General features: G+C 35.8%; 1 protein-coding gene across 2 annotated transcripts; it reads right to left on the reverse strand.

Annotated features, from left to right (window-relative positions):
- Positions 1-717: 717 nt before the first annotated feature.
- On the reverse strand, positions 718-12,998 carry LOC126701516 (protein THALLO). Of its 2 annotated transcripts, XM_050399660.1 has the most exons (18): positions 12,875-12,990; positions 12,777-12,830; positions 12,546-12,638; positions 11,594-11,679; positions 11,010-11,061; positions 9,997-10,145; positions 9,612-9,764; positions 8,782-8,921; positions 6,792-6,879; positions 6,078-6,257; positions 4,549-4,719; positions 4,354-4,431; positions 3,929-4,068; positions 3,711-3,846; positions 1,686-1,954; positions 1,264-1,327; positions 1,100-1,168; positions 718-1,015 (listed from the first exon to the last, which is right to left on the reverse strand). In XM_050399660.1, the coding sequence occupies exons 3-18, from the start codon at positions 12,634-12,636 to the stop codon at positions 884-886; spliced, it is 1,998 nt and encodes a 665-aa protein (XP_050255617.1). In that variant the 5' UTR covers positions 12,637-12,638; positions 12,777-12,830; positions 12,875-12,990; the 3' UTR covers positions 718-883. The 2 variants fall into 2 exon arrangements, with proteins under 2 accessions (XP_050255617.1, XP_050255616.1); XM_050399659.1 differs by having other exon boundaries at positions 12,777-12,998.
- Between the last annotated feature and the right edge of the window lie 12,001 nt (positions 12,999-24,999).

A 24,999-nucleotide genomic window follows, 5' to 3' on the forward strand; every position in this document is an offset into this window, starting at 1 on the left:
TAGTTTTGACATATGTTGAGTCCAGATTTAGGTTGGTAGATTGTGAGCAAAAGTATCTTGTAACTTGTCTTAGAAAGTTTTTCTTTAAATTCAAGACTGCTACTAAGGTTCCTGCATAACAAGTTCAAGCTTTGGTTGTTTGATAGCAAGTCGATTGATTGAACAATTAAGTTTTTGATAGATCGAGATTATTTTGAATCAATCGAACTGCATGCTTCAGAAATGCAAATTCAGCACCTCCTGGTAATACTGTAGAAGGAACACAGGAAATGTTATAGTGGCTTTGCAAATTGAAATCAAGTAGCCTTGCTCTCGGGCAAAATTCTTGTGCAGGATTGTTAGCTTTATTTGAGAAAATCATAGCTACGAACAATTCATGAGCTGTAAATTAATTAACTAATCATTAAATTTTCTTTTATTAAAAAAATGAGCAACCAATTCTCTATTTTCCTATAATAAAAAACACCCAGTTATGTTCAAATAGAATTAAATAAATCAATCAAGATATTTTAATCCTAGGCTTGGCTCGTTTACCGTCATATCGGTATCTACTATAGGCCTACCTCCAAAATCACAAACCTAGCCTAAATATACCTCTAACCCCCTTTCATCCTAACCTCACCCTGCACCAAATCTTGTGAAAAGAGAAAGTGCCATTGTGCGAGATCCCATTTTTATGGTTAAAAATAATAATTAAAAAAAAAAAAAACCAGTAGATAAGTTAATTATTTGTAGCCTTGCCCATTTCCTCTTGAAATATTATATTTTAAATATATGTATATATATGAGATATCAAAATTTGGATTGGAGACAGACACAAACATGATACATGACTAGCGCTATGCAACTGACAAAGTAGAAAAATTGAAACAAAAAACAGCATTTAGTTCTTGAATCTAACACTCCGGCTGGTTGCTACATTAATTCCAGAGGCTTCTCCACCATAAGGACCAATAGGTTTCTTGATCTCCTGCACCTGCCCTTTCCGACGATTCACTTTTTTCTTGTGTTGTTCCTGCGTATTTTACAAAAGAGAGAGATTACTTACTAAATACTAGAATAAAGTGATTTGTTACATTCAAGCAGTCTGTCATAATACCTTGTACTTCTTCCTAGGATTTTTGGTTTGATTCTTACGGTTCCGAGTCAGCCCTCTGTTCTTCTCCATCTGCAGCAAGTTTGACAGAAAATATATAATGAGAGTTTGGAGACAAAGATTATGATCAAGATCTAACAAGCCGGTGAAAATGGGGGTGTGCTCACCTCATAAGTGATATAGCGTTTTCCATCAATGGGTTCAAGGGAAGATGGGACTACCGCTGAGGTCCTGCAGAAGCAGAAATGTTTTCAGAATACAATACTACCAGAACCACAGAAAATCTAAGTGTGTAGCAACAGCAATTAAAGATTTGACTGGCACTCATAAACCATAAAAATTGCAAGATAAATAAACAATAATAATATTAATAATCAAACATGCACACAAACATATGGACAGAAAAATCTATAGCACGTGAGAGTAAACTTTAACTATATACTACAGCACAAAGGGATTTGAAAAAGTTATTCTTCTTATTCATAGATGTAATACTAAATACAAATCCATAGAGGGAATCCAGAAACCTGACTATAACTATTAGGAGGTAGCAAAAAGTATATCATCTAATCACAGTGCAGAAACACACCTTGAATACATCTCAGCTTTGGCAGCAAGTTTTGCAGCTCGTCGTTGTTCAGCTTGTTTGTAATATTCATCTTCTGAATCTCCTGTATCACCATCCCCCATGTCAGCATCCCCATTGACCTCAAAATTGTCAACTTCATCCACAACATCATCCTCCGCAACATCATCCTCAGATTTGATTCCAGCTCCAGCCAACACTCGGAGTTCATGCTTCCTCCGCCTTTCTCCAATATCATCCCTTTTAGGTAAATCATCATCACCAGAAACCGCCTTCCATATAGATTGAATACAAATGTTATTTAAATAGAGATACTTTTAAACTTCTCAAGAAATCAACTAGCAATATGGTTTCCCTAAGTTGAGAATTTTTTCTTTTTCCTAGCTATTGGAATATTTCATCAGAAAGAAGAATCTATTATTCACACAACACATTCAAATGATTCTCCATCATATTACAACCTAAAATTCGATAGAACCAGAATCACGTACATAAATCAACTATTGAATCATCCACACAAATGTAGGACACTACTATAGTAGATAGATAGTAAAATACAATAAAGTCGTTGGGTTGCAATATGAAGGGCTATGAATGAACCAAGCCAAGCAACATGATGAAAATTCAGGATTGTAAAATTAATTGTATTTCGTACACGATTCGAGCTTGAAATCATTACCAAACTAGATTACATGTTGGAGCTTAATTCATTTTCTTGTTGAACAAACTTAAGCTTGTTCACGAGCTTACATGATTAACTTACTTTTTTTCCTATGACTAAAATATTTTATTCCTTCACCAACAAATTTAAAATAAAAATAAAAATAAAAAACTAATAAATTAATTATAGATGATATTATATTATTTGAATTAATTAGATTGTTTTTTGTTTATGAACTTACAAAAGTTAGATTCACCAATACTGTATTGTTCAAATTATATATAATTTTATTATAAAATGAATTTTTTATATTATCAAGAAAATATAAATAATAATTTGATATCATATGAACTTATTTACAAACTTACGCAATCCAATCTCAAGCCTATATAAGTATATTGTTATACATTTACACTTACAAACATATAATATTATACATAAGTCAAGCCTCATCCCCACAAGGTTGTTCACAAACACGTTATCATGTTTGAGCTTGGCTTGTTAATAGTCATAAATAGCTCAGTTCATTTGAGATATTAGGCAAAAAGAGTCAAATCTTATTTGAGTAAGACATTTATGGCAAAGCAGTGGTTTCCAAATTACAATGTACATTCCTGCTTTAAAATGGGGGAAGGAAATTTTAAATGTTGTGATTTGTAACCAATGGCAAAACTTAAAAGTTAAGGTACTGTTGAGAAGCCTTAAAACTTAAGAATGGAAAATAATTGTTGCAACATGCACCAAATTAATTATTTTTTCCCATCAAAACATAAACCCTAAAGAAGCAAAAATGTATTATTAGACATGCACGGCACTCTACCCCCAACCTCATCCAACAGTTGAAAAGGACCCATGAAATGTCAGTATCAATCTTCTTTTTTGGGGGATACCCAACATGGACAACCAAACATTGATGCTCATGTTCAAAATATTATATTAAATTTTTTTAAAAAAAAATTAAAATAAAATAAAAACCAGCTGTCGTATTAAAAAGATTAATTATTTTTTCCCATCAAAACAAAAATCCTTCAGCAAAAATATATGTTTTGACATGCAGGGCACTCTACACCCAACATCATGCAACAGTTGAAAGGATCCATGAAATGTTGGTATCAATCTCCTTTTATGGGGATACCCAACATGGGCGACCAAACAATGATGCTCATGTTCAAAGTATTATATTAAATTAAAATTTTCAAAAAAAAAAAAAAAAGCTTTGAGTAGCCTTAGTACGCAGCTGGTGTATGAAAGAGATCAACTATATATATGTGATGGTTTTCTTTCACATGCAGGCTACAATTGATTGATGAAATTAATGTCCATATAAACTCACACATACAAAGAGGAGGTCCAATCAAGTTTTATACCTTGGGCTTATTTGTTTTAGCAGAAACAATTTGGGAAAGTTTACTTGTACTCAATGAACTTGGATGACCATTACTGAATCTAGTAGCCCCCACGTCTATAGCATCATCATCGAAATCATCATATGTCACAAGTCGTCTGTTCCATTCCAGCTTCAGTGAATTAGTACTCAAAATTTCAGAAAGAAGCCAACACTAGAGAGCTTAGGCAGAAACAGTACCCATTAACTGGCTTCAGACGTTTCTGGGCTTTATCAGACTTTGAAGCTCTGGAACTAAGGATACCCTCTTGTTTCAATCTTTCTTCGAGGGAAGCTCTTACTTTTAACATTTCCATGCTTTGTACACCGACTTGATCACTCTGCCATATTTTAACAGTTGCACATTAGCGAAATCGCAGCAACAAATATTTATGTTAAAAGAAAAGATATATGGGGACATGTCCTACATAAGGCCGAGTAGCATAAAAAGAACCATGTAGGAGACTTGAAATAGTTAGGATTTATCTTAGTTGTGTTGAATTGAATTAAAATAGAAAAATAAAAATTAAACATAACAAAAATGATTGATATCAGAAAAGAAACAGGAAAAGCATCAAACTTATAATCTCAAATTTGTGATCACATCTCCATCAAGAATAATTCACCTGGCGTTTGCGTTTTCCTGCTTTGTTCTCAGTATCCTTCAAAGTTTCCACATTTTCCAACTCAGCTGTGTTATGAGCCTGCAGTATTAAAAGAAAACTAAGACATGAACTAAAAAGAGAATCACTTGAAAACAAAGCATGTATTACTAAGTTAAAGAAGTAAAAACAAGCATGTTTTATAGCGAAAAGACCTACCACTGTTGTTTCTTGGGTTTCAGCTGAAGGATAGGGCCCCTGATCTTTTGTAACAGAATCACTTGACAATGTAGTATTCTCTCTACCCAACTTTACTACCATTTCAACCCCTTGATTGTTGTTCAGGAACTCCTCAAGTTCAGATGGAAGATTCCCATCAAGTTGTTTTGTCTGTTAGTGGAGCAAACATTAAAAAGAAGCAAGTTGTTTTGTCTGTTAGTGGAGCAAACGTTAAAAAGAAGCAAGTTGTCAGGGAAACCAATCCACAGCAGAAATAACTAACAGTATACCTCAATGACAGAACTGCTATAATCATCTATGTGCACAAAATGAGAAGAAAAATATGGGTAGAACACAGGTACTCATATGATCACAGAGGTTAAACATTGTCACATATAAAGCAATTTGATAAATGTAATACATAGAAAAATAATTCATCTTTTCCCAGTTGTTAACCAACTAGACCAGACCAATTTTTAATGATAAGCTTAGATCCTATCCACATCTTTTTAAAATTTACCAAAAATATATGGTGCATACCATATCAGATATGAAAGTACTTAGTTTTAACTTGTACAACCATCTATTGCAGCTATGTTGGCATTGCTTTTTTTTTTTTTTAATTATATTCAGTTTTCATCAAAAGCAATAGATAGGCATACTTAGAGACAAAGGCCACCATTCAACAATTGTCCTCATCTGAAAAAAAAATACATATACATATGTGTGTGTGTGTGTGTAACGTAGCAATTAAAGCATAAAAATTTTAGATACATATCTATATGAAAGTTTAAGAAGCAACGCCCATCTATATAGCATTGCAATAAATCCTAACAATGACAGATTAGCAAAATATTTTAAATATTCCATTATACCTGGACACTTATTTCAATTTTTTTCAAAGATGAATTAGTTTTAGATAGTGCATTATAATTTGGATCTTTCTAGCAGCACTAATAGCAGTTGACCTATCGGAGTGCCAGTCCATCAGAAACTTACACTTTTTAGTTATAATGAATGAAGTGAACCCCAGGACAAAGACATGTTACCCCTCCTTTTACTAAACCATTTTAAGTGGGCTGCTGGGTTCTTAAGGCATTCTCTGGCCCAACAAGTATTAGTTCTCTCAGCAAAGGAGGTGATCAAGCTCCTCCACTCCAGGTTGCAGAAATTACATAGATCACTCAAGGACTAAGTTATGAATGTAACTTCCAAAGGATTGACTATTATTCTAAACATGGTAAGACAGACAATACTAGTCACAGTGCACCAATTTAACTAATTTGAGAGGGGAACCTGATTCCTGAAAGAGAGGCAGAAATACAAAACATATATAAAAATATTAATGTACCATCAATAGAGAAACATAAGCCACATTGCGTACACATTATTTAACTACCAACTTTTTTAACAGATTAATACAAACAAATGATTGTTTTAGGACCACAACACTTATTGTTATAGAAATAACTACCTACTTATCACAAAATAATAATGTTAATTTAGCATTTTGATGGAGAAGAGAAGACCTTATCCAATAAGCTCTTGATCTCTACAAGGCGAGCTAGCACAGGATGATCACGAATGGGCTGCCCTTCAGACTTGAGAAGGAGATAGAAAGTTATAGCTTGGCAATACAAGAGCAAAAGAAGCTGCTTCATCTCCAAATAACGCACTCCTCCTTCCATCATGATTTCCTCCTTTTTAACCTTAAAACATCAAAACATTTACAACGCTGAATGCTAAGAAACCAATCAAAAGCATCTTTACATGTTATGACCTTTTGTGTGTGTGTGTGTGTGAGAGAGAGAGAGAGAGAGAGAGAGAGAGAGAGAGGGGGGGGGGGGGGGAGGAAGGGGGGAGAAAGAGAAACTGTAAATGAAAATTGGTGTGAGGACACTGGCAGGATGTACATGGTGAAGAGTAGGAACCACAAATATATGAACCCGGTTGGGACAACGTAATGAGTCAGATCTACGGGCATTTAAACATTCAAACATTTTAAAATCTTTTGAAAGCTAAAAAAAATTCAAGGAGTATTACATATCAAAAAGAAACCTATAACCAACCCCCTGCAGATACCACAGATAAACATAGAACAAAACATAATATAAGCCCCTCAAAAAGGAAAAATTCAGAGATAAATCATTCATTTCTAGGTAGACTCCATCTAAATCATCCTTAATGAAGCGATGCACTTTATAACACTTACAATAAACTAATCAACGAAGAAAATATAATACCATGCTTAGAAGTGGATCCACTTTTTTTTCAAGCTGTTCAATTGCATCATTCAGCTCCGACAGCAAGCCAACTAATTCTGGAGCAGAACTGTGGGATAAAAACGTTATTAACCAAGCATGCAGAAGCAAAAGATATCACTGCTAATGATAAAAAATAATAATAATAAAAAAGAGAGACATTTATAGGAAGAAGCAGTGATTAAAGGCCTCCTCCAAAAAAATAAAACTCAGCAAAATAGCTTATGAACATATTTAAGCAGCAATAAGTGGATCAAGATCTAAATAATAGAAAATCTACAATTATCACAGTCAAGCATGTATTTGATATATACAACAACCTATGTAAGAAATTCAATGCCTTCGTAGCATAACAACCACATTATACATACATCCAATTAACAGTTAACAAGGCTCAAAATTGCAAACAACTTGGAGCAGGGGCATGATGAGGAGCTGAATAGAAACAGTCTAACAGAAGAGGATGCAGGCGGAAGATCTCTTAATAAACCACCACAAATACTAAACATCTTTAGATTTTGCAGCACCAGATGAGTTCACAGAACCAAAGCCAAATGTAATATTATAACACATTGTTGGGGAAGCGAAGATAACGACTTAGGGAGCCACCAACTGAGTAGTTAATATAACATATAAGGACACCACTTATCCCGAAAGACTTAAGCCTGTGAGTTTGGGCCCAACTATGTTGTATTAATCACTCCATCTTGACATTCTTATTCAATGTGGAACTTCACTCCCACGTGTATTCCCAACACACATTCTATTAAATGTAGGTTCCACCTCTAAAAGGTGGATGGAACACCTTTTTTTTACATGTCCTATTTTACTACTTCTATTGGCATTATTTTTCTACCTTTTTTGTTCCCTTAACTTGAATCAACTTATTCTTTCTCACCGGTGCATTGTGCTGTCTTTTGAATAACCAAACCATCTCAAGAAAACCTCCCTCACCTTTTCATTAATATGGGCCAACCCTATCTTTAAAGGGGATTTCCTCATTTTGAATCTTATCTTTTCATGTACTTCCACTTATCCAAGCTACAAAGATCCATTACTCTAAAGAAATTGTCAACTTAACTATCTCTCTTTTTTTTTTTTTTTTTTTTGATAGGTAATAAAAGTTTTATTGATAGCAAAAGTGCAATGTGTTTACAACTGTCAACCCAACTATCTCAACACCTTCAGTTTCACTTACATATAGTGAATAATGGTTGCCCACTTGACATCAAGCAACAATTGCTATAATTCAACGGCATTTCAAATCACCTTTTGAAAACTTCATTGCAAGTACAAGGCCCACTAATAAATCCCCTAGACACCCTTATTTTCATTCTTAGAAAACCCATCCCCTTCCCTACCCCTCAAAAATATATTCAATTTCTTCCTATAGTTGAACCAAGATTTTTTCTATAGATAATATAATTGCAAGCATAATTTTTCCACAAAATTTGGAGCTATGAAAGCATAAGAAAAGGGGAACCTCCCTAGTTGAAGGAAGCAAAATAATACTGCAGACCCATCTGCAAATATTCCTGTGGCATGTCCTATGTTGTTAATTTGAAGTAAGAAGAATGGATAGGCCAATCTGGTTACTCCATCATGTTGAAAGACACGATGAATCTATTGTGCATCTTGTATTAGTTCCCTCCTTCATCAGATTTCTACAAATTCTTATTCAATCTTTGGCTTTCTCTAAGATAGCCAGACTAGCTCAACAAGATAAATTTCTAAGTAAAAGCACCCCACACTAGATTTCATCTCTAATCATAATCTTATTACATTTCTAACACCACCACCTGTTTGAGCTCTGGAATGGCTATAACTTATGAAGCTACAAAACCTTTCTCCTTATCATTTTCTTCTGAGTATTACATTTCAGCCTTGATCAAAAAGAGTCAGCTCAAAAATAAAACACACGAACAAGTGCAGAAATATAAGAACTACACAAACAAAAATTGAAAAACCTTACCTATATAAAACATCCATTTGTTCCTCCTTTGATAGAGCACTCAAATCTTTCTTAACCTCCTCATAAGCTGCTCCCGTGTCATCAAAGGCTTCTTTGATCCCTGGATATTTTTTTCTGCCTTTTCTTTTGGCTGACATTTCCTGTACAAGCAGCAATATTGGGCTATGTGTCATTCAAAAGAATTAATAGTCCACACACCCCTTTAAAAGTAACAAACAATAAAATATGGATAAGACATGTACAATGGTAACATATTGGTGTTATACGTGCAAAGGGAGTGAACAATCTGTGGATCACTTATTGCTTCATTGTCCTATAGCTTCTGAATTGTGGTGTATCATGTATGGTATTCAGGTTCATGGAGTTTCTTGGGTGATGCCAAAGTCAGTTGTGGATTTGATAGCCTCTTAACAAGGTCATTTTCGTAGACATTGGGAAACTGTTATTTGGAGAGCCATTCCTCATTGCTTGAAGTGGTGAATTCGGAGGAAGCAGAATGCTCAGTGTTTTGAGGACAGTGAAAGATATTTGCCTGATATTAAGCTGTTTTTCTTTAAATGCTGTTTGAGCGGATGTTAGTTGTGGGTTCTCCTTCTTTCTTTATGTTCATTATATGATTTTGTTGATCATTGTAATCTGTTAGATTGATTGTATTGCTCCCTTTGTATACTTCTTGTATACTTGGGTATTTGTTTTCTATCAATAAAATTTACTTATTAAAAAAACACAAAAGAGGATAACCCAAGCTTGAAAGTAAAGACCAAAGGTTTAACTTACTTATCTCTTTACTTCCTATTTTCATTAACAAGGAGAGAATATTGAACCCTCACCTCTAGAGTTAATTCCTTATCACTCGGATCACTACAATCTTCAATCACATCAAGGCCAAAGTCTTCAATTGTATAAGATTCTGCTTTTTGCATCTGTAGTTTCTTAACCGCTTCCTCCTCCTTCAAAGGTCCGTCATCATCACTTGATTGTGCCTTCATCAGAAACAAAAAGGTTAGAGCAACTACAAAGACAACCTCAATTATATACATATGATTGCATTAAATAATTAGTTTGCGAACAAGATAGTTTCCATAGTGGCAGTAAGTGATTGTTGCTGGAAAATATATATATATATATATATATATATTAAATACAAAGGGGAAAAAAGTGAGAAGGGATGTGGAGCATGATTGGACAAATAGCAAATAATATTCAAATCATCACCTCATAATCAGCATTATCACCATGATAATATTCCTTCTTTTTTCCACCCCATAGAGACTCTTGTTCTTCCTCATCTTCTTCATCATCTTCAAGCATAGCATCTTCGGCTCCACCAAATTTTTCCCGTAAATATTTCTGTGTCCTAGCCACTACAGACAATATGCACAATTAATCATACAAAACGTTACTCCAATTGTTGAAAGAACCAAAGGGAATAACAATTGAGAGTTTTTTACGTAAGAAAATATGTAGAGAACGATTTAGAACCCATCCCCCCTCCCCCCAAAAAAAGAGAGATTCTCATCAGAGTCCATTCTATCATTTCAGCCAAAGGAATACCAAGTGATGAACCTAGTACTACCTAAGGTCACTTATAAGTGCCCCATAATAATTCCAAAATAGACTAATACCAATTGGCCAACTTGAAAACACGCTCAATTACACTTCGGAGATAAGTAACCCAGGTGCAGGTGTAAAATTGCAGAATATGCATGTGTAGGATGTATGATTACTTTTTCTTAATGAATTAATTTACTTGTCCCCAAAAAAAAAAAAAAAAAGTTATAGGAATATGCATGAAACAAAATGACATAGAGAGTTGGGTTGGTTTACAATAGCATTGATTTACTACAACGCTCATTCTTTTATTACTAATTTGTGTTTTGCAGTTTGAAACACTCAAACTTTTGTTTAATATTTATTATATACATCTACATCAATATTACAGGCTCTTGTACGGAAGAATGGTATTTTATTTAGCTAACAAAATCTTTTACAAATGTAGGTGATTCTTTTTTTTTTTTTTTTTTGGAGGAGTGCTGTTAAGCAAGAATTTCCTCTAATTCAACTTCACATTTTCTCAATTAGAGCATCTTTATTTATGTAGATGTAGTTATGCAGTTGTTTTTTATCAAAAAAAGAAAACAAAAAACAAAACAAACAGCTTGAGATATACTTTCAAAGAACAAAACTGATTAAATGCAATGCAAGAAATTGCAAACAAATTTCCTTACTTTTTGCAATATCTCCAGTTTCATCATCTTCATCCTCGTCATCATTCATACCCTGTAAGCAACATTAGGATTGCCAAGTGGGAAAGAACAAAGATACAAACAAAAATCACACTGCTTGCTACATGCATATGCTCAATCAAAAAAACTTACAAAATAAGAATTCTGCCTTAACATGTTTGTTTCAGTTATGCAGAAGAGATCTATAATGTTTTTTTTTTTTTTTTTTTTTTTTTTGATAGGTAAAAATTATATAGAAGAGATTTGCATAGTTTTCACATATAGAAGGCTCTCTTAAAGTTCACAATTCTTTTTAGCATTCTTTTCCAAGATCTTTTAAATGTTTAAAACAGTTATATGCTTTCACAAAACTAAAAAAAATGTAACTTCAATCCTAATTCACACATGACAAGCATTTTTATTCAACTAAAGGTTTTATATATATATATATATATATATATATAAGTAACAACATTTAATTGGAAAAGAAAAAAAACTAAATTAAATGCTACATTATTCTCAACTAGAAGAATCTATTTTAAAATTTCAAAGCAACTATTACAACTTGACATAAAAGGGGGAAAAACCTTGAGATCAAAGACAGGTATCTCATCATCTGAGTCCACAATATCACCATTCGCATCCAGCGGGATAATATCCCTCTGCTTATGAACTGCAAACACAAATAAACATTAGAAAACCCATCAATTTTTCCCAAAAACTAAAACAATAGTACAAATACAAAATAAGTTTGTCACGGACTCCATAACATTGAAACAGTAAGCAACATAAAAACAATAAATCAGAGAGCTTAAAAAAAAGAGCATCAAGCTCAATGTACCAAAATGGTCTCAGTCACATTGAAAAAATATAGGCCAAAATAAATTGTTTCTCTAAACTTTAACCCTTGAGCAATTTTAGTTCTTGAATTTTAAAGAGTTCACATTTAGTCCCCAACAAACTGAAAGTGATCGCTTTTAGTCCCCAACAAACTAAAAGTAATGGCTTTTAATCCCTAAGAAGTTAAAAGTAATCAATTTTAGTCCATATCAAACTTAAACCGATGGCTTTTAGTCCTTAAAAAACATAGAGTGATTAAAAGTAGTCCTTGAAAACATAGAGTGATCGCTTTTAGTCCTTAAAAAGACATAAATTAATCAATTTTAGCTCCTATGAAGTGAGGGTGTATCATTTTTATTTTGGCCAGGGACTAAATGCAATCACTTTAAACTTCAGATACTAAAATTGCTCGTGAACTAAGCTTCACAGTTTGTTTAAGCTGAAAATATAAAAGAAAATACTAACTGCACAAATTATTCAAAACTCATCAACTTTTTTTGTCTATTTCACAACTAAGAATACTACCAATACAAAAATAAAAATAAGTGAATCATCGATTCCACAACATCCAAATTGTGAGCAGCAGCACAAAAAACAATGAATACAGATTCTCAAATTCCATCTCCAAGTTCAAGTCTTTGTTTAATAATTACACAAAGAATTGGAAAAAAAAGAAACAGAGAATGAGCTTTTGCTTACAGGCATCAATTTCATCGTCCATGTCATCGGAGGCAACACCACGGTTGCGTGAAAACCTCTTAGTGTTTATGACCTTTCCTCTCTTACCCATTGCTACAAAGATTCAAAGAAGAAAAATTAATAAAATAAAATTAACAAAACCCCTATATCATAAATTCGTGGTTCCATTTATTTACATAGCTTAAAGGGGTTATTAAAAACAAGGTAATATGAATAGAAGAAAGGTATTACCTGAAGTGAAAGGTGGCGCAGAGAGTGAGAGAGAGTTTTATGGTTTGAAATAACAGAGTTCGACGGAAGCAAAGGATGAAAGGAGATTGGTAATGTGTAGAGCGGTGGCTGTGGGTGGTGGTGGTGGTGATTTTCCGAATGAAGGAGAGACTGTGCGGCGCGCGGAGGGTAGGAAACATATGAAAGCAGAGGAGGAGAGTGGGGGAGGGGCTTAAGTTAATACATGAAAAACCAAAAAATAAAAATAAAAAGTGTTTAAAGACCTGGACAATTGGTCGGTTTGGCCGGGTTCGGATTCAGGTTCGACCCAAGTCAGTGGAAGCCTATCACCTGCAATTAGGTCTAGGTCATATGCAATCCCTGCAATACTGGTCCAATGACATGGTGCCAAATAATTAAAATAAGACACATCATCATCATAACCAATTACCATCCTTTAATTATAGAGTAAAATTTTATTTTAGTTTTAAAATTTTATTAAAAATTTATTTTTTATCCCTAAATTTTAAAAAATTCTTTTTATTCATCCTAAAATTTGTAAATAGTTTTTTTTTTCTAATTTTAAAGAGTTTTTTAAGAGATAAAAATATAGATGAAAAAAACTTCTTTCAATAGTTTAATGATAATTTTTTTTCTTTTTTTTTAAATTTTGAAGATATTAGTAAAATATTTTCAATAGTATAGGAACCAAAAACAAACTTTTCAATAGTTTACAAAAGAAAAAATAAATTTCTTAAAGTTTAAGGAGGAAAAACAAATTTTTTGTATTTTACCTTAAATTATATATTTCTCAAATTTTGATTCTACTACTGATTTTGCAATTAGAAAATTTATTCAAGCCACTATGGCTCACTTTTGTAAACATACACCAACTAGTGTCTAACAGACCTACTTTATGTACTTTACTTTTAAATATTAAATAAATTCTCCCTTTTCACCACACACACACACACAAAGAGAGAGAGAGAGAGAGAGAGAGAGAGAGAGAGAGAGAGAGAGAGAGAGAGAGAGAGAGAGAGAGAGAGAGAGAGAGAGTTGGATTAAGACAAGGTAAATGGAAGATGGAAAATTGGTTGGACCAAATGGGTTGATACACCAACAAATAAAAGTAGAAAACTCTAATATTTGGAATCGGTACAAGTAGAGGATGATGGGAGAAGAGAACTTACTTGATTGACATGGATCTTTGTTTCCAAAATCTCCTTAACTTCTCTTCTTCTTCAGTTTCTCCTTTGGTGGCTGCAAGCTTTGTAGTGAGGAGAAAGTCATGAATGTATTCTAGGTTTGAAACATCAGCTACAGTTCATTTGGCTAGAGGATGTAAAAGTGAGAGGATAAAAAATGGTGAATGGATAATTTTTTTAAAAAAAAAATTTTCCCATATATTGTTTGATTCAATATATGGGAAAATTGGTCGGTTTGGCCGGGTTCGGATTCAGGTTCGACCTGCAATTAGGTCTAGGTCATATGCAATCCCTGCAATGTGACAGCTAGTCCAATGACATGGTGCCAAATAATTAAAATAAGACACATCATCATCATCACCAATTACCATCCTTTAATTATAGAGTAAAATACCATTTTTGGTTTTTAAATTTTATTGAAAATTTATTTTTTACCCCTAAATTTTAAAAAATTCTTTTTACTCATCCTAAAATTTTGTAAATAGTTTTTTTTTTCTAATTTTAAAGAGTTTTTTAAGAGATAAAAATATAGATGAAAAAAACTTCTTTCAATAGTTTAATGATAATTTTTTTTTTTTTAATTTTGAAGATATTAGTAAAATATTTTCAATAGTATAGGAACCAAAAACAAACTTTTCAACAGTTTACAAATGAAAAAATAAATTTCTTAAAGTTTAAAGAGGAAAAACAAATTTTTAGTAAAGTTCAGGATCAAAATAGGATTTTACCTTAAATTATATATTCCTCGAATTTTGGCTCTATTATTGATTTTGCAATTGAAAATTTTATTTCAAGCCACTATGGCTCACCTTCGTAAACATACACCAACTAGTGTCTAACAGACCTAATTTATGTAATTTACTTTTAAATATTAAATAAATTCTCCCTTTTCACCACACACACACACAGGCACACAAATAAAAACAAAAAAAAACAAAAAACAAAAAACAAAAAAAAAAAGAAAGAGAGAGAGAGAAAGAAAGAATTGGATTAAGACAAGGTAAATGGAAGATGGAAAATTGGTTGGACCAAATGGGTTGATACACCAACAAATAAAAGTAGAAAACTCTAATATTTGGAATCGGTACAAAGAGAGGATGATGGAAGAAGAGAACTTACTTGATTGACATGGATCTTTGTTTCCAAAATCTCCTTAACTTCTCTTATTCTTCAGTTTCTCCTTTGGTGGCTGCAAGCTTGGTAGTGAGGAGTAAGTCATGAATGTATTCCAAGTTTGAAACATCAAATACAGTTCATTTGGCTGGAGAATGTAAAAGTGAGATGATAGAAAATGGTGAATGAATAAAAAATATTTTAATTTTCCAATATATTGTTTGGTTCAAGAGGTGGAAAAGTAAAGTGATGAAAACTCTTTGTTTGGTTGAAAAGAAAAATGTAAATTGTATAAATTTACTTTCATGTTCTTAGTAGATACTTTTTTTAATGAAAAAAAATATATTATTAGAAAAAAATAAAAACCAAAGTAGTCAAGGTAAAAAGAATAAAACCAAATGTAAGATTGATATTGTAGGGTCACGTTCCGCGACGAACCGCAGTAGAGTTGGGTTCGCATATGAATGGGCCCAAACAATATCATTTGTAGAGAGTGGATTCGAAAGGCTAGGCCTTAGTTACCCAATGGTGGTTCTGGTGGTGTTCATAGGTGATTTAAGCGTTTTCACCCTTGGGGCCTTTCTTCTGGAGGTAGACTGGGAGCCTTTTCTCCTTGGACAGTCGTCCCAGCCCCCCCTCTATATTACTTATTTTTTCTTTTATACTAGTCTGCACTCATTTTCCTTCGTCCACGTGTAGGGTCGACATTTCCAAGACTGATACTTGTCCTGTCAATCCCAACCCAAAGTTGTTGGGAGTGGTTCATAAAGTTAATGGATAAGGCTCTGTTAGGCGCAGAGATATGCATGGGGAAGATGGTAAAGGCAGCCTTTCCTAGATATTTTTGATTTCCCTTCAAGCATGTCCATTTACCGTTTTGCCCCTGTTCTTGGTGGATCTTTGGGTCAGCCGAGGACTGCACTGTCCTCAGCTGCTTCTCCGGGCCAATTGGGCCTTACTATTCTTGAGCTCGGGCCATGACCTTTTTCGGCTTAGGCCTTTGAACTCTCCATCAGCAAGTGGGCCTGGCCCATCAATTATTGGACCCCACAATAGCCCCTCAAAACCCTGCTGTCCGACATCATGGTTGGAGAGGGGGGTTTTGGTAATACCGAGCCTTTATTATGGCTCATTTAATTCATCCCTTGACTGGTGCTGGCGACTCTTCACCTGCCCAGGGAATGTACCGGCCTACAAGACGTTTCCCTTGATTTGCGCACGATGCGTTTATGCCGTTTGGTTATCTGAAGCGCGCCTTTAATGTCTTCCCTTTACGAGGCCTCCCAGATTCAACGGTTTTTGATGTCGTGGGGGAACTAAACGGACGCATTCATGTTTGCAGATTTCTTTGGAGATCTGAACGTATTATGCTCTCTTTTCCTCGTCCCCTATATAAAGAGAGAAGACAAAAGCTTACTTTCTCATACCTGAGTCCCTCAGATTCCTCCCAGAGTCCACCTCTTCTCTCTGGTTATACCTTATTCGATAGAAAGTTCACCACAGTAGTCAGCCATGAATAAACCACTTCACTCCCGAAAACACCATGTCCCAATAAAGCTCGAGATGGCTCGGTCAGGGCAAGGATGGCGGAGACTCAAGATTCGTTTCCTCTTCCTTTTAGCCAAAATCCGAAGCAGGGACTCGTCACATCTCACTTTCGGTGTGACCGAGTCAAAGACATCCATTATCACCACCCTCCACTCTGTCATGAGCATATCTAACATGGCACCAGTGTGTTAGGAGTCAGGACTGGGGCAGGGACTAAGTGCCCCTGCTTCTTCCTCTCTTCGTTCACTGGCGCCTCCTTCTGCCTCTCTTTCTTCTTCTTTCCACCACCAGATCCATCCTGGTGCTTTTCCTTCTCCCTCTTTTGCTCCTTTTTCTTTCTTTTCATTTCTTCCCTCTTCTTCTCCTCCTTCTTTTACTCATGTCCTCCATCTTCCTCATTCATCTCCTCCATTTTCTCCTCATGTCCTCCATCTTCTTCTTCATTTGCGCTCCTTGATGACAAGAGCTTGCTGAAGTGCTTCCATGTGTTCCAATTCTTCTTCCTTCTCCTTCATCTTTTTCTAAAGAAGGTTCTTCTCCTGATATGAGCAGTACTGAGGCAGAGATTTGAGAGACTTTGAAGGCGAGTTTAAAAGACACCTGACTGTTTACTTATCTGTATTGCGGATGCTATTGTTGCTTTGGCAGTTCATCTTTTGTATAGGCTTGTTTAAGCCCTTCTTTGTACGTTGTAATAATTTTTCACATTAATAAAAGTTGCTGTTACCTTATTTCGCATGTTATGTTTTTATGTTTTTACAAGTTTACAAACGTTGCTCGGCACCGTAATATAGCATTTGAATCAATGATAACTAAGGCTAAAATGTTTGCTAATAAAAAGGTGTCACCATAACTTTAATAAAATTATTTAACATAGCAAAGCCGACCAGTGAGGAACGAAACTCACCTTAAAATTAGCCAAGATTAGGACTAAGTGCTCGATATGGTGTAGGAAGTAACTATCCGAGGACATGCCACTCGCCAAATGGACAGTTTCCTTAAGTTAATGAAAGTTGGGTCGTTTCGCCATCTTCTTAACACACTGGCTTTAACCTTTTACAGTATTCGAGCCGAGAACCTTCCCCATTTGAGTAGTCGGTTTCCCAAAAGGCTTGAGTCCGAAGACTTCGTAACACCTGGGTTTTGTCTAAAACTTAGATTGTCTTTGTAAGTAGTTAGTTTCCCCAGAGGCTTGAGTCCGAGGACCATGCAAGTCCTAGGTTCTGTCCAAAACTTAGGTTTTTCTCAGTACTTGGTTTCCCCATAGGCTTAAGTCCGAGGACCATACAAGTCCTAGGTTCTGTCCAAAACTTTTTGAGCTCAGTTTCTCCCTTTCCTCAGGTATTTCACGAGGTGCCGAGCAGAGAGTTGTCCTCGGCAACGATTATTCCTCGGCGTGGGCCATTGCCCCTGGGCCCCCATGCAGAACAGGTCTGGGCCGCGAATTCACTCGGCCCACAACTTAAAGGGTATTTATGTAGTTTTTGGTTACGTAGTACTTTTTGGCGTCCCAATGTTCGAGGTGCACCTTCCAGAGACTCCTTTAATCCTCTGGTTGCAGGTGGCGTTGGAGATTAAGCCTAAGCCATCTTGTCTGTAGCATTCCTTGGGACGATGCGTGAATTAAATGCCACCACCTTATCTCTTTAAATAAATAGGAGAGAAAGTTACTTCACTTTCGCACCAATTCTTTAGTTTTCTCCCAAATCACAGCTCCTATACTCAGTGCTGTCCTCCCTTAGCACAACATGTTTGAGGCGAAGGTTGGGAAGAAGGAACTCTCTCCGCCACGGAAGCGCCGTGCCCTCATGAGACTCAAAATAGTGAGGTATGGGCACAGGAAGCATAAGTTCAAGAGAATACTCCATTTCGATCGAGGGGAAAGGATGTCTCTCCCTCTTTTAGTCAAAATCCGAAGCAGGTTCTGTTCATGCCAGAATTTTGGTGTGTCAGAAGAAAGATTCTCCGCCATCAGCGCCTCTGCCTTGTGGCGGGCAAATATTTAGAGAAAGCCCCACAACTTCCAACTCCCTGCACCTTTCCTTCAGCGGTGTCAGGCTCAAGTTGGGTCTCTTTTGCTGTTTGAGTTGTGGGCATGTGAAAGCATTAAGGAAGAACAAGGTCTTGGAGCTATAGCCAACCTCTCCTCTGATCTACTTCCTCGGCTTCATCTTATTCTCTTGTATCTTCCTTTCTTTTTGGTTATGTAGTGAGCTTTGACACAAACTGATTCCAGCTTTTCATTGTACGCTATACTATTTCTTTGTTTTAGTAAAACAAAATGGAAATTTCTTTACTTGTTTTGAATACTGTTCCTTTGACAACACTGCTTTGTGAATGGGTGTGCTCCATGTGTGTGTTTCTCCTTGGCAGTATTTAAAGCAAGAACTCTTGAAACACAATCCAACTAATTCTAATTTACCGACACTATCAGGCATAATGATAATAACTCATAGTAAGTTAAACTTAGGAAACTAACCGAGATAACGGTTGAACGTTCTGTAATAAGCGCGAGAATACTGTCTGAGAACGACGAATTCTAAATAATTCATCCAAGGTAGTGACCGAGCATTGCATGACTTCGATTATGCTTTTGGAAACACGTTACTCCATTCCGTACTGGTCTCTTTAGTGTTGAGGATCCGAGGGCAAACTAGAGAATCTATGTAACGTAGTTTTTCCTTTTAAGTAGTTGGTTTCCTCAGAGGCTTGGGTCCGAGGACCATACAAGGCCTTGGTTCTGTCCAAAACTTGTATTGTCTTTGTAAGTAGTTGGTTCCCCAGAGGCTTGGGTCCGAGGACCATACAAGGCCTTGGTTCTGTCCAAAACTTGTATTGTCTTTTTAAGTAGTTGGTTTCCCCAGAGGCTTGGGTCCGAGGACCATACAAGGCCTTGGTTCTGTCCAAAACTTGTATTGTCTTTTTAAGTAGTTGGTTTCCCTAGAGGCTTGGGTCCGAGGACCATACAAGGCCTTGGTTCTGTCCAAAACTTGTATTGTCTTTGTAAGTAGTTGGTTTCCCCAGAGGCTTGGGTCCGAGAACCATACAAGGCCTTGGTTCTGTCCAAAACTTGTATTGTCTTTTTAAGTAGTTGGTTTCCCTAGAGGCTTGGGTCCGAGGACTATACAAGGTCTTGGTTCTGTCCAAAACTTGTATTGTCTTTTTAAGTAGTTGGTTTCCCCAGAGGCTTGGGTCCGAGGACCATACAAGGCCTTGGTTCTGTCCAAAACTTGTATTGTCTTTGTAAGTAGTTGGTTTCCCCAGAGGCTTGGGTCCGAGGACCATACAAGGCCTTGGTTCTGTCCAAAACTTGTATTGTCTTTTTAAGTAGTTGGTTTCCCCAGAGGCTTGGGTCCGAGGACCATACAAGGCCTTGGTTCTGTCCAAAACTTGTATTGTCTTTGTAAGTAGTTGGTTTCCCCAGAGGCTTGGGTCCGAGGACCATACAAGGCCTTGATTCTGTCCAAAACTTGTATTGTCTTTTTAAGTAGTTGGTTTCCCCAGAGGCTTGAGTCCAAGGACCATACAAGGCCTTAGTTCTGTCCAAAACTTGTATTGTCTTTTTAAGTAGTTGGTTTCCCCAGAGGCTTGGGTCCGAGGACCATACAAGGCCTTGGTTCTGTCCAAAACTTGTATTGTCTTTGTAAGTAGTTGGTTTCCCCAGAGGCTTGGGTCCGAGGACCATACAAGGCCTTGGTTCTGTCCAAAACTTGTATTGTCTTTGTAAGTAGTTGGTTTCCCCAGAGGCTTGGGTCCGAGGACCATACAAGGCCTTGGTTCTGTCCAAAACTTGTATTGTCTTTTTAAGTAGTTGGTTTCCCCAAAGGCTTGGGTCCGAGGACCATACAAGGCCTTGGTTCTGTCCAAAACTTGTATTGTCTTTTTAAGTAGTTGGTTTCCCCAGAGGCTTGGGTCCGAGGACCATACAAGGCCTTGGTTCTGTCCAAAACTTGTATTGTCTTTGTAAGTAGTTGGTTTCCCCAGAGGCTTGGGTCCGAGGACCATACAAGGCCTTGGTTCTGTCCAAAACTTGTATTGTCTTTGTAAGTAGTTGGTTTCCCCAGAGGCTTGGGTTTGAGGACCATACAAGGCCTTGGTTCTGTCCAAAACTTGTATTGTCTTTTTAAGTAGTTGGTTTCCCCAGAGGCTTGGGTCCGAGGACCATACAAGGCCTTGGTTCTGTCCAAAACTTGTATTGTCTTTTTAATTAGTTGGTTTCCCCAGAGGCTTGGGTCCGAGGACCATACAAGGCCTTGGTTCTGTCCAAAACTTGTATTATCTTTTTAAGTAGTTGGTTTCCCCAGAGGCTTGGGTCCGAGGACCATACAAGGCCTTGGTTCTGTCCAAAACTTGTATTCTTCTTTACTTATTTATCTTCCGAAAGTTTAGCTCCTTGAACAAGGTGGAGGAAGCTAGCCTGATGTTTGAAGCCCCTAGAGTTTCCCATGTCATTGACACCGTGAAACGTAGCCCCTAGTGGGAACTTATGTTGGAATAACAACAATGTGTCGCTGGTGATAAAGGCACCCTCATAGACCCTTGTTCGACAGAAGCTCAACTTCACCACCGCTCGAGCTAACGCGCAAGCCTTCCCCACAGACGGCGCCAATTGTAGGGTCACGTTCTGCGACGAACCGCAGTAGAGTTGGGTTCGCACGTGAATGGGCCCAAACAATATCATTTGTAGAGAGTGGATTCGAAAGGCTAGGCCTTAGTTACCCAATGGTGGTTCTGGTGGTGTTCATAAGTGATTTAAGCGTTTTCACCCTTGGGGCCTTTCTTCTGGAGGTAGACTGGGAGCCTTTTCTCCTTGGACAGTCGTCCCAGCCCCCCCTCTATATTACTTATTTTTTCTTTTATACTAGTCTGCACTCATTTTCCTTCGTCCACGTGTAGGGTCGACATTTCCAAGACTGATACTTGTCCTGTCAATCCCAACCCAAAGTTGTTGGGAGTGGTTCATAAAGTTAATGGATAAGGCTCTGTTAGGCGCAGAGATATGCATGGGGAAGATGGTAAAGGCAGCCTTTCCTAGATATTTTTGATTTCCCTTCAAGCATGTCCCTTTACCGTTTTGCCCCTGTTCTTGGTGGATCTTTGGGTCAGCCGAGGACTGCACTGTCCTCGGCTGCTTCTCCGGGCCAATTGGGCCTTACTATTCTTGAGCTCGGGCTATGACCTTTTTCGGCTTAGGCCTTTGAACTCTCCATCAGCAAGTGGGCCTGGCCCATCAATTATTGGACCCCACAGATATATATAAATATATATATATATATATATATATATATTGGGTAGTTTATTACAATGATTAAAAATGAATTTTTTTTTTTAATTATCTTTTATGGGAAGAGATTAGGGTCGTTTGGACATTGTGGATATTCATAGGAAAGAGTGAAAATGACATTATAGTTTAGATAAATTGTTAGTGGTTAAATAGGATTGGGATACATATGATTAGTGAAAATGAAATTTTTGCACGATTATCCAATGTTTTCTTTTTCTTTGAGATGATTGGCAAATCGGTGGAAGTAAAATGAAATTATATATTCCTTTTTTTTTTTTTTGCTGAATAAAAAATGGGGTTTTCGGTGTGGGCTTATCGATCCCACGCCACGTGACGGCAATGGGTAATACCACGTGTACCACATGAGCATTGCTGGAGTTATCACTCGAACCGCTCCTCTCTAGGTGCAAAACGAGGACTTTTACCATCAAGTATTCAACCTCAAGTGACGTATATGTGTATATACAATAGCAAAATAATTTCACACACTTCCTTTTTCTTTTGTTTTGTGCCATGTGATGTAGTTGCACATGGACTAATGGCAGCATCCATAGTAGTGGAGCCAAATTTTTTGCTTTTTAGCACTATAAAAAGCAAATTTATCTATTTTATCTTCTCACATTCAACAACAGTTGTTTTATTTTAGTTTTTAACATAATAAAATAATATAAACACTATAATAAAATAATATTTCATTCAACCACCAAAACACAACCACATCCACCCCATAGAAATCGCTGCACAAAGACACAAAGAGATGAAAATTAGTGTGAATGTAGAGACAAGGAGAGAGGAAAAAGAGTGTAAATGCAAAAGAAAGAATAAAAAATAAGAAAAGTAGTGTGAACACAAAATAAAATAAAATAAAATTTTTACCTTTCAGCTACCGTGTATAGCCAAAAATAATTGTGCACTGTAGCTATGAAGCCAAAAAATATTACTTTGGCTCTACTATTGCAATGTACATTTTGAGTTTTAGTGGTGTTAAAAATAGCTAACTATATAGCTATTTAGCATCACTATTGCTAGTGCTCTCATCCACAGCAGTGGAGCTAAATTTTTAACTTTTTAGTTTCACAAAAAGTCACTTTATCTATTTTACCTTCTCACATCCAACAACAGTGGTTTTATTTTAGTTTTAACACAATAAAATAATATAAACATTACAATATTATATTTTATTCAACCACTAAAATACAACCACATCCACCCTATAGAAATCACTACACATAGACACAAAGGGTCCGTTTGGATGGAGGAGTGAAAAATTGAGAGGATGGAAAATTAGTGGGAGGATGGAAAAGTGGGAGGATAGAAAATATTTAGTTTTCCCTCGTGTGTGTTTGGTTGGAAGGATGGAAAAGTAGGAGGGTGGAAAACTCTTTTGTTTGGTTGAAAAGAAAAGTGAGAGGATAGAAAATGCAGTTTATATAAATTGACTATTATACCCTTGTTACATAATAGGTAAGAAATAGATTTATTTGTACTTATTAAATAATATAAAATTTACCAACAATTATATTTTTCAATGAGAAGTGTTACGTCCACAACATTTTTCGCAATACTTTCACAACAAAATTTATGTGGAAAGTTGTTACTAGTTTTAATTTAAACCCACTATTAAAATTATTTTTTTACTCACCAACATTAACTAATTACAATCTGTTACTTGAAATTTATTGTAAAAATATTGTAGTAACATTTCTCAAATAGGATTTTTATTCTTTATATTATTTCTCTTTTCTCTCTTTTCATTTCATCCCTACGTTTTTCTTTTCTTTTCTTTTTTTTTTTCTTTTTTTTTTCTATGCTATCTCCTCCACACACGTTGTATCTCTATCCCACCCCATCTTTTTCTTTTTCTCCCTCATTCAAGTCTCCAGCACTCCTACTTTCTTCGATAAAAAAGTCTCCAGCACTCTCTCTTTTTTTCTCCAGTTTGCTCTCTCTGGTTGGTTTTTTTTTTTTTTTTTTTTTTCTCCACACGTTGTCCTTATATCTCCATCCCCTTTCTTTTATTTGCTTTGTCTTCCTCATTCAAGAACGTTCCAGGCTTCCACAGGTGCAGCTCACATTCTCCAGCACTCTCTCTCTGTTTCTTTCCTTTCTTTACTTTTTTTTTTTTTTTTTTTTTTTTTTTTTTTAAAGCTTGATTCCAGAGGGCATTATGGACAAAGTTTTCTTCATCAGTTTTCCACTCAAGCTTTTCCTCCCGATTTGGGGAGACGAAATTTGTGGGCCCGGGAGAGAAAATTTTCTCCCGGGTTTTCCACTCTCCCTATTTTCCTCTCTTTCCCAAACAGTGGAAAACACTGTTTTCCACTCAGTTTTCCGCTCTATGTTTTCCATCCCTCCTAAAATCACCCCAACCAAACACAGCCAAAGAGAGGAAAAGTAGTGTGAGCGTAGAGACAAGGGGAGAGGAAAAGTAGTTTTAATGCAAAATGAAATGCTAAAGAAAGAATAAAAAATAACAAAAGTAGTGTGAACGCAAAATAATTTTTTCTCTTTTTAACCTTTAAGCTACTGTGCACAGCCAAAAATAACTGTGTACTGTAGCTGTGAAAAGCCAAAAAATATTGCTTTGACTCCATTATTGCAGGGTATATTTTGAATTTTAGTGGTGCTAAAAATAGTTATATAGCTATTTAGCTATTTAGCACCACTATTACTAGTGCTGAGGAATATATTTTAGGCTCTTGTTAATAGATGTCTTTAAATATTTGTTAATAAATTATTTTAGAAAATTTTAATATTACTTTTATAAAAAAAATCAAAAAACATAATAAAAAATTAATTACTTTTTTATTTCTTATAATTTTTTTATCAAAGTAGGACCATTTCCTAAAAGAAATGCCTTAAGTTTACAAAATCCTAAAGAATGGTGGGTTGTTTCATACATTAATACTGTAATCCAATAACAAATTGATATATGTGTAATTTGGTGCATAAATCGGTGTATGAAAAAAAAAATTTAAATTTCCGCACAGAAAATTATTATTAGCAAAAAAAATAAAGTACTTAATTCTCTTATATTTGTTGTGAATTTCCCCATTAATTTAATAAGTGGACTAGAACGTGAGAGGAGTGAGTA

The sequence above is a fragment of the Quercus robur genome, chromosome 10, assembly GCF_932294415.1.
Source record: "Quercus robur chromosome 10, dhQueRobu3.1, whole genome shotgun sequence".
Classification (NCBI taxonomy): domain Eukaryota; kingdom Viridiplantae; phylum Streptophyta; class Magnoliopsida; order Fagales; family Fagaceae; genus Quercus; species Quercus robur.